The sequence below is a fragment of the Sinocyclocheilus anshuiensis genome, unplaced genomic scaffold (genome assembly GCF_001515605.1).
Source record: "Sinocyclocheilus anshuiensis isolate Anshui unplaced genomic scaffold, SAMN03320099.WGS_v1.1 scaffold249, whole genome shotgun sequence".
Taxonomy (NCBI): Eukaryota; Metazoa; Chordata; class Actinopteri; order Cypriniformes; family Cyprinidae; genus Sinocyclocheilus; species Sinocyclocheilus anshuiensis.
Window position 1 is genome coordinate 770359 of NW_015540871.1, and position 9928 is coordinate 780286.

Below are 9928 nucleotides of genomic sequence, written 5' to 3' on the forward strand. Positions count from 1 at the left end.
TTAAAAAAAAAAAAATTTTTTTGGGGGCCCCCCCCCCCCCCCCCAAATTCTGTTTTATTTTTAGCAAATTCTGTGTTTTCCATTTTAATTTTCTGGATTCCATTTTAATGGTTTAATTCAGTTTTAATAGAAGCACCTGCAATTAAATGATTTTATAAAATATATATATATTTATTTATTATTTTATTTATTTATTTTTAAATACTGTTATGTATTTACATTTTTCTGGTAAATAAATTAAGGCAAAACATTAATTTATCGTTTAATCAAATGAGAATTAAACAAACCCTTCCTTTTTTGGCAAACAAGGTAATGCACAACAGAGGCTTATGGTTAAAATTAAAACATGAAAGAAAAATTGTCTGATTATTCCTTAAATCATGTTTTAATAATAATTTTATTAGTAGTACAATCATTACATTAAGTAATATATTTGTCACAGTTTTTTCAGGTTAAAACAAACTTATTTTGACTGGTTGCTGTGAAGACCTTTAAGTTTCTGTTTGTATATAATATGACGATAGTTTTTCTCAAATGAAACGGTAAAATGCTCATGAAGTGACTCTCAGAGCAGTTTTAGGGATTATGTTTGTGTTCATGTTGGCATTGCGGCAGTGGCTGAAAACACTGCGTTCTTCAGTATTTTTGATTTAAGTGTACTGACCTACTTTTGATTTATTAATCCAAAATTTGGCAAATTCCTTGACATTCCACGTTATAGGCCTACAGTAAATTCCATTTTCATTGCTGGAATCCGCAATTCAATCCGTGTTTTCTGCATCGCGGAAAATCATAGGGCCCTAGAATATTGTTTTAATGAGCACAGAAATTGTGACGCATATCAACAATTGTTTACATGGACTAGTGTTGGGCGATATGGTCATTTTTCAAATCATCATATCGTCAGTCCGTGAGATCGCCGATAGACGATATTATCTTGCATGGGTGGGTGGGGGCAAGAGAGAGACTCTGTACTTATCATAGGCTATTTCATAACTATGTGGTGTTTTAAACCTTACGGGCGCGCGAGAGGGAGCCTATGAAAGCACCAATAATCGAAATAATATACTTTCAAACATACTGATAAACATGTGTTAAATATAAAAATATTTAAAACAGCTATTTCATATATATTCAGATAAAACAGTCATACATCGCTATTAGGACCTCGAGTCCTGTGACAAGTTTGCCGCATCAGAGCACGAAAGTTATCAGTCTAAAAGGTCTGCAGTCAACGATGAAAATCAAAAGTAGATTTATTTTAAAGACCAACAGTTTAACACTAAATATTGGACATAAACGAACACGTTAAATGTAAAGTATTTAAAACGGGTAAGTTCATATATTTGGAGTAAATTTAAATTAAACCGATACATCAGTCATACAGCGCTTAGGACCGCGCGCCCCATGATGAGCCTGACGCACCACTACAGATGATGAGCCCGACGCACCACCACAGAAACAAGAATGAGATGCGTTATAACATAACTGTGGCATTAAACTCAGTGAGGGCTCGGTTAAAATATTGCACATATATCAGAGCTCTAGACTCATTCTTCCCACTGGTCGCTCTTTTGCGACTAGCTTTCTCAGTTGGTCGCACGAGCACATAATTTTGTTGCAATTTTTAATTATTTTGCTACAACATTTGATTAATCAATGCATGCTGGTGAACTTTTATCATAGTTTATAGTTATATGGTAACGAAAGTGTTCAACATTCAACCCGTTCTTTTTCATCAGTATTATTTGTGATTTAAATTTTGTGAACAGGAATTCCTCTTTTCGTGCACTTTCACTTTCAAATTCGCGATCTTGGTGTCACGTTTTAAAAGAAAAGATAATTGTCTGTTTTGCTTATATCTATACACCTTTCACTTTTTAAGACTAAAACAAAAGATGGATTTATTGTTATTCCTAATTAAAAAGCACAACAACAATAAAACCTTCCCACTGGTCGCTCTTTTGCGACTAGCTTTCTCAGTTGGTCGCACGAGCACATAATTTTGTTGCAATTTTTAATTATTTTGCTACAACATTTGATTAATCAATGCATGCTGGTGAACTTTTATCATAGTTTATAGTTATATGGTAACGAAAGTGTTCAACATTCAACCCGTTCTTTTTCATCAGTATTATTTGTGATTTAAATTTTGTGAACAGGAATTCCTCTTTTTGTGCGCTTTCACTTTCACTTTCAAATTCGCAATCTTGGTGTCACGTTTTACAAGAAAAGATAAGTGTCTGTTTTGCTTATATCTACACCTTTCACTTTTTAAGACTAAAACAAAAGATGGATTTATTGTTATTCCTAATTAAAAAGCACAACAACAATAAAACAGTAGGCTACAATGACAAACTAGCTTACATAACCTTTATTAACAAAAACGAATAAGACGAGGCATGGCATAGGATAGATACATCACATGCTGTATATACCGACTAATAAATTACAGAATGTTTAACACTGAGGAATCAAATAAATAATAATATTAATAATAAAATAAATGAGGAAAGCCTCCATAGCGTAACGCGAGGTAAACCGCAAACATAACAAGCTTTTCAAAACAAAAAGAAAAGTAAAACTAAACTGACTGTCGCTGACAGGACTTGCATGTTTTTTTTCCACAAGAATACCAACATGTTCACCTTCTCTGGTTTAAGAAGCGGTCTTTTACTTTAGTTTGTAAACAAAATCCTCAGTTGCACTCTGTCCGCGGCGCGCACCTTCGCGCTCGCGCCTCTCTTCACGTGATCAGTGAAATTTGACTCCTGCTACAATGTGCCGCGGCCGTGACCATGTCAAATTTTAACTCGCACATTCTCAAAAATTGGTCGCAGTCTAGAGCCCTGTATATAGGCCGTTCAGATTACTTGTTAAAGTGCAACGAAATACCTTATATCAGCAGACGATATGTGTCTGTGTTTGTGGTTGGAGTCTCCTTCACCGGCTACAGGCTCCTCATTTGCGCGTGCGTGTGTGTGAAATACAGTGCTGAATGAAAAAGTGGGGCAATTTGAGGATAATAGCCGAATTATTATGGGCTGCCTATAGGGATATGCCGGTATCAAATTTTCATGTTGCGATTAGTTGCTAATTCTTTTATCTCGTCTGCGCTTATTTACATCAGAGTGCGCACGCGTCTTTCACGCAACATACAGCGGTGTTGTGCATTTTGATCAGTTGATGGGAGAAGTATTCTTAAAATGCATTCAAAATTCGGAATAATTTGTAATATATAATTATTCACGGTATTTAGAAGTGCCCACGATAACAATACCGTGCATATTAATTACCGTGGTATATCGCATTACCGAATACCGGCACAAGTCTAGCTGCCTAATAATAATAATTATTATTATTATTTAATACATTAATAGGAGAATGAGCCTAATATCGTCTTGACTATCGACAAAGACATCTGCTATCGTCAATATCTCTGACTATCGTCGATACACGATACTAGCGTCTATCGGCACAACCCTAACATGGACTATGACTCTCTTGAGATTAAGACTTGAGTTTTTTCACCACATTTTACATCCTACTATTTTATGCAGTTTCTGATAATTGTGCAAGATTGTATTAATAAACTGCTAAACTGTAACAACAACTGCACTATTTGTGTGATGGTAGTCACAGGTCTATACTATGTTAGCAACATTATGGAAAGGTTTGAGTTTGGTTGAATAGAGGCAAATTTTGGACACAATGTAGAGGAGTGCCTCATTAATGTACCGTGGATTTAACATGGTAGCCATGAATATGATTGGAATAGCTCTTTATGTTCTATAAGCAAACCAAGTAGACAACTTAATCACAGTCCTATCTTATTTAAATTATTGGCTTTTACAGTGTTTAAAATTAGGTCAATGGGGAAAAATATGATGTGATATCAGTGAATATGCTTCCTTGAGATGTTTTGTTTAGGCAACATTATATTAAAAAAGATGTTTGTAGATTAACTTTTAATTGTGCAGAATGAAAATCACACTTTTGGCATAGTTTTAAATACTTGTTTTTATTTTGATTTCAGTGCCAGAACATATCAAGTCCAGTTTCAGCTAGCCTCAGTCTGCCAATTAGAACAGCATCACCTCCACTGTAACCTGCACCATCAGCAATGCCAAGAGGGCCCCAGCCAGCGGCCAGCCCCAAGCCCTGCCTCGGTACCCGCTCTGTGAAGTTCCGCCACGTCTCTGTCAGCACAAACAGAAACAGCTGTTGAAGCGTGGGCATTCCCTCACGTTCCTTGCTGCCACCCTGGGAACTCAAGTGCAGCTCAACTCTAGCCAGCCAGGGGAGCTTACGACTGAGAGGTCTGTCCTACACTGCGCCCAAAGCCACCTCTCAGGTACCAGTGCTCTTCAAAATGACCTTGTAGGTAATGGACCAGCCAGGTGTTCTGAGATCATGATATGTATGTTTAAAGCTGCTGATAGGCAGAGTTGTTCCAGGCTGTAAAAACATCTTAGTTAAATATACAAGGGCAGATATTAGGGGTGCTCCGATTGATCAGCTACCGATCACTATCGGCCGATAATCACGTTGGGATGTTTGATTGGCGGTCTCTAAAAAGGCAGATCTCCAAAAACCGATCTCAAGCTGATGACGCTGCTGTGAGAGCTTTGGCATGACATGCAGAGGCACCGTCTCTGTCCAGCGCGGGTGAAATAATTATAATGCTGAAGGTGGGGTACTCGCCTTCATATTTCTTCATTAAATAACTTAAGTAATTTGAAAACCTCGTTTCAGACGTAATTTCACAAACGGAGTGAGTGAGTCACCACTCGCGTGCGCTCTCTCTCTTTCTCTCTCAAAATACGCAAATGGCTTCAAATCACCACACATCGCGTCTGTCTATAAGCGAGCTGCACAGTTGACACAGGAATTGTCACTTGCACAATCGAGGCAGTGTCACATCATCACTAAAGTTTATAAATTGCATTACTTTTTCATTCTTGTCAGCGTTTAATCATTCAGCGCTCGCTCGCTCTCCTGGAGACCGTGCGCTCATGCCCACTCGCAGCGCACACACATAATGCCAAGTTCACATTACTCCGTTTGCAGTGCATACGTGGTGCGTATTTTTTTTCTGCACTCATGTTAAAGGATTAAAGCATTCACTGCACACAGCTGCGGCCCGGCAGTGCGTTCAGGAGCGGTGCATCTGAGATCGTTTCCGCACCGAGTCTATTGCTGCGCTGCAAGCGCTGAATTAAAGTGACAGTGCATTGTTTGCAGTAAATATGAACATGGATTGACACGAAAATGTAGTAATTACACCATAAATGCATATAATTAAAGTCTACTGTGTTTCACAGTCAGCACATGGCTTTTTGGCTAGGTTTAAATGGAAAGAGCACTTTTAGATAAACAAGGCAATAATAGATGGCACTCGTGGAGGTAGAAAAACAAAGTTCATTATGAACCGCAGGATTGCTTGTAATAAAGATTTAAATAAAAAAGGAAAGGCAGTAGAGCTGACTATTTCTGTCAATGGTAAGTTTGTGATAACGTAAGAAAAGTAGTTTAAATGTTAGCGGACTCCTGTGTGAAAGCTGCTTCACCCCTCACAAGAGTCACATAAGGGGAATTTCCCCCATTTTCAAAAATGAAATTCAGGCCCTGAATAAATGTCTAAAAATCCTGATTGGAGTATCACTATAAATAGTTATAAATGATAAAAAGAAGGCTTCAAAAAGATACTGCTGTCTGTGATCGGCGATCGGTCTCAAAAATCCTGATCGGAGCACCCCTAGCAGATATGTATGTGTATTCATAGAGTACTGTTTTTGTTTTTTTTTGTTTTTTTTTTCGAACTAAAAAGCAGAATGTATCTTTGTGTTGACTTTTATTTTTTTTTAGTAGTCAGGTCAATAAATTCACCAATATCATTTTTTGATTGTAAGCATTGTCAGTTCTCCCATGTATTTCCAAAATGAGAACCTTTTCAAAGCTTTAAAATTAATCATTGATGTTCCCAGGCACTTTTTAGTATAAAATTCTAAAGTAATTTAATGAAGCTATTATTTTTGCCAGTGGTTGCCAGTTCAGTACAGACAAGTTAATGGAGTCACTTATGTAAAAAGTAGCATGTGTTCTATTGAAAAATCTTAATCTTTGTTTAAATTCTACTGTTTTCATTTTGTGTTGAATTTAAATTCTTTGGTCATAGATGTTGAAATAAGCAAAGATGTTTGCTGCATGGGCTTAGTGTGGGGCTGTTTGATTGGTGTTGAGACCTATTTTTTTTTTTGGCTTCATGTAGCTGGTTTAGACTTGTGCCGGTTTTCGGTAATGCGGTATATCACGGTAATGAATATGCACGATATTGTTATCGTGGGCTCTTCTAAATACCGTGAATAATTATATATTACAAGTTATTCAGAATTTTGAATGCATTTTAAGAATACTTCTCCCATCAACTGGTCAAAATGCACAACACCGCTGTATGCTGCGTGAAAGACAAGACGTGTGCGCACTCTGATGTAAATAAGCGCAGACGAGAAGCACATCGTGATAATACCGTACACCGTGATAAAAGCATGAGCAATTAATCTCAACATGAAAATCTGATACCGGCATATCCCTAAGCTGGTTTTCCTCATGGTGTTGCTCTTTGTTTTGTAGGCATGGCTCCCATTCGGGATTCTGTCAGCCACTCCCCTAACCAAACAGGTGACTCACTTTTTCTTTTTCCTTACCATGTGCTGTTGTTTATTGTTTTTGTTTATTGTGCGTGATAAGTCCAAAAGTCACCTAAAGACCTGTTTAGCTGTTCGTATTTAGGCAGATTGCAAGTTGTTGTCAGTATCTCTGTGGTGTATGCTTAGTGGTGTCAATAAGTAATTTTGATTTGTCTAAATTTAACCAGTTGCTCTACAATGTTTTACAAGAAAATTATCATAATGTCTTGGCATAGGTAGACTGACTTGCCCTTTTTTTTTTTCTCCCTCCCAAATCTGTTTTTCCTGTGTTATGTAAAGCCAGACCAGTAGTGCTGCCAACTAGTACAAAGTTCTCACTTTTCTGAATTAGTTTTTACAATGCAAGTCAGAGATTATTCACTTTGCCCATAACACAGTACAAGTCTCCTTGGATAGTTCGTCCAATTATGAAAGGTCTGTCATCATTTACAGACACTCATCGTTCTAAACCTGTATGACTGACTTTCTTCAGTGGAACATGAAGACAAAATATAAAATATCTGTGTTTTTTTCATACAGAGAGAGTCAGTGGTGTCCAAGGTAGTGGTCGGCATCGGCCGATAAATTTTTCTGTTTGGCCGATGCGTTGGTGGCAGGGACTTTTATTTTGACGGCGCTGAGAACGGCAGCACGTGAAAACACAGTGCTCACATTCTCCCTCTTGTTTGCTGTCATCGTTAATAGTTCTGTCCACGGACAGAAGTCGGTCTAATAATCAGATAGAACTGTTAAACAAAGGAATTAAAATGTATACAAAATAGTATTATAACGATTGCTTTTATATTGTTAGTAATAGAAAGGCAAACATTATAATACTTTCTCGTTTGCCGTCAGCATTCAGCAAATACGCATTTATATCATTTAAACAAATCTTTGAATGACTAATGAACATCTAATTTCAAAAACCTTGCAAACTTAGTCGAATCTAGCTGTGAGATCTTATGAAGTGTGCATTTGTATCCTGCACGATCGCGTGTATACTGCATGACGATCGGTCCGTGCAAATTGAATGTGGACAGGAGGAGAGTTCAGCTTCACTAGGTGCGTTTTCATTACAGATTTGCGCAAAACTTTGGCGATATTTTCTGAATTTCGATAAAAAATATTGCGAAATGACGGCGTTTCCTTTAACCAATGTTATGCGGCTAAAACGTAACCTTTTGCCTCTCGCGATAAGTCATGGCAACGGATTTTGGTGGGATTTTGACGGATTTTGGCTATATTTATTCAAAGGAGACTTATGCGTGTATCTTTACAGGAGCAGCAAAGAGAGCAGCTTCAGAAACGTGCGTGGCGCGGCTGGAATAAACCATAGCCTGTATAAAAACATAAACACAAGCATTGAGTGGCCGCAATCAGCTTCAGTGGCCGTATCAGAGCTGCACTGCACCGCAGACGTGTGCAGTGTAAATTGTCTAAGCATTAATGGTAGGGAAGCCCCTTATACTGGAGAGCGGCCACTTATGAAGTGTTTCTTGGAGGTTATAGTACATTGAAGAATGATCATATGACTTTTTACATACGCCATGTGACCTGTAAATGCAAAAAAGCCGTTTCCATCACAGTTTTGCGAATTATTCCTTTTTTGCATTGCCTGAAAAACCACCTCATGCGAGCGTAAAAACTTTTTTGCGATATATGGGAGATTTTGCGAAATTGACGCGTTTCCATTAGGCGTATTTTCAATTCGCAATTTCAATTTGCGCAATTTGAGGGGTAATGTAAACGCGCCTACTGAGACACGCGATCGACAAACTTTAAACTCGTGATTTCAAATTATGCTGCGCTTCATGCTTTTGCCCAATGTCATATTGATGTCATTTTCACTGTGTGCTGTATGTAAAATGAGTGTTACCTTGGCTTTATTTGAAAAAATGAGATTCCCAATGCACACAAACTTCCTAGACTACTGAGTGCCCTGTTGGTTACAGTGTTTACTTCCTTTTTAATTATATTTTTATTAGGGATGCACCAATAGGATTTTTTGGAGCCTATACCGATTTTAACAAACACTTATTGGCCGAAACCGATATTTGTCACTTTCTCTCTTATTTGAAATTTTGGCATCAAAATAGATAGTATTTTGATCATGTTTTAAATCAGTAAAGTTCAAAAACACCTGCTTTAAATTATACTAGCAGTTTTATTGCTGCATCATCAAATAATTTCTGCTGAACATGGATTGGATCCATTTAACATTCAGCAGGCCTACACAAATACAACAGAACAAAGATGCATATTAAATAAACAGTGCTTTTTAGGTAGGTTTAACAGTTTTCAGGTACAGAAATAAAGTAAACAAATGTAAAATAACACTTTACTGTATAAATTAAATACATATGAATCCTTTATTGTAACAGACTTTATTATGATTAATCTTCTAATTTGTTTTTGTATACATTTTAATATTTTTGTAAGTTTAAATATGTATGAGATCTACTTTACTAAGGCGGGACTCTTATTTTGACGGGTTTTCTAGTCTACGTCGGAGCTAACGTTATATGGGTAATGAAAGCATGGATTTAAAGTTTGTCAGTTTATTAAGCAACCCCCGAAAAGGCATGATATCTGTATATATTTGTTTACTGTTAGTTGTAATAAGTGTTTTGTGTAATTCGCTTTATGTTGATGATAATGCAGCTGAAAGAGAAAGTTTAATGTGCACTTCTCGTGCTGTGTTTTGTTTAGCTCTTATGGTGATTTTTTTTTGGAGTGAAAAGGGACACAATAAACTTAATAAAACATCAGTAAAGTTTTGGTCATCATTCAGATGAGGTCCGCTACACTTATGAAAGTTACAAAAGTTATTTAGTCAAGAATAGTGAGCAATCTTTTGTCTTTTGTTATTTGATTAGCATTAAAGTGCAGACAGCAGCGCTAGGATTATGCAACAGACATTATACAGCTCAGTGCCTTCACGCAGTTAATTAATAAACCATCGGTTTGTTATATCGGCCTTTTTCCTTATATAGCCGATATGCCGATGGTTGTAAATTGAGGAAAAATCGGCCGATAAATATCGGCAGCCGATACATCGGTGCATCCCTAATTTTTATTAAATGTTAATTTGTGAAATATACTTTGTCATTTAAAGTATAAGCATATTTATTTATTTTTTTTAATCCATTTTTCAAATTATTTCAAATTTCTTAAAGGGGTCATATGATGTTGCTAAAAATAACATTATTTTGTGTATTTGGTGTAATGAAATGTGTTTA

General features: G+C 36.8%; 1 protein-coding gene across 1 annotated transcript in view; it reads left to right on the plus strand.

Moving 5' to 3' along the window:
• The first annotated feature begins 4089 nt into the window (after nt 1–4089).
• Nucleotides 4090–9928, plus strand: part of LOC107688138 (trinucleotide repeat-containing gene 6A protein-like) — a 21354-nt gene continuing 15515 nt past the window's right edge. The window contains exons 1-2 of the mRNA XM_016485719.1: nt 4090–4354; nt 6634–6681. Of these exons, the coding sequence (XP_016341205.1) occupies nt 6636–6681 (46 nt within the window). The 5' untranslated portion in view covers nt 4090–4354; nt 6634–6635. The remainder of the gene's footprint in view (nt 4355–6633; nt 6682–9928) is intronic.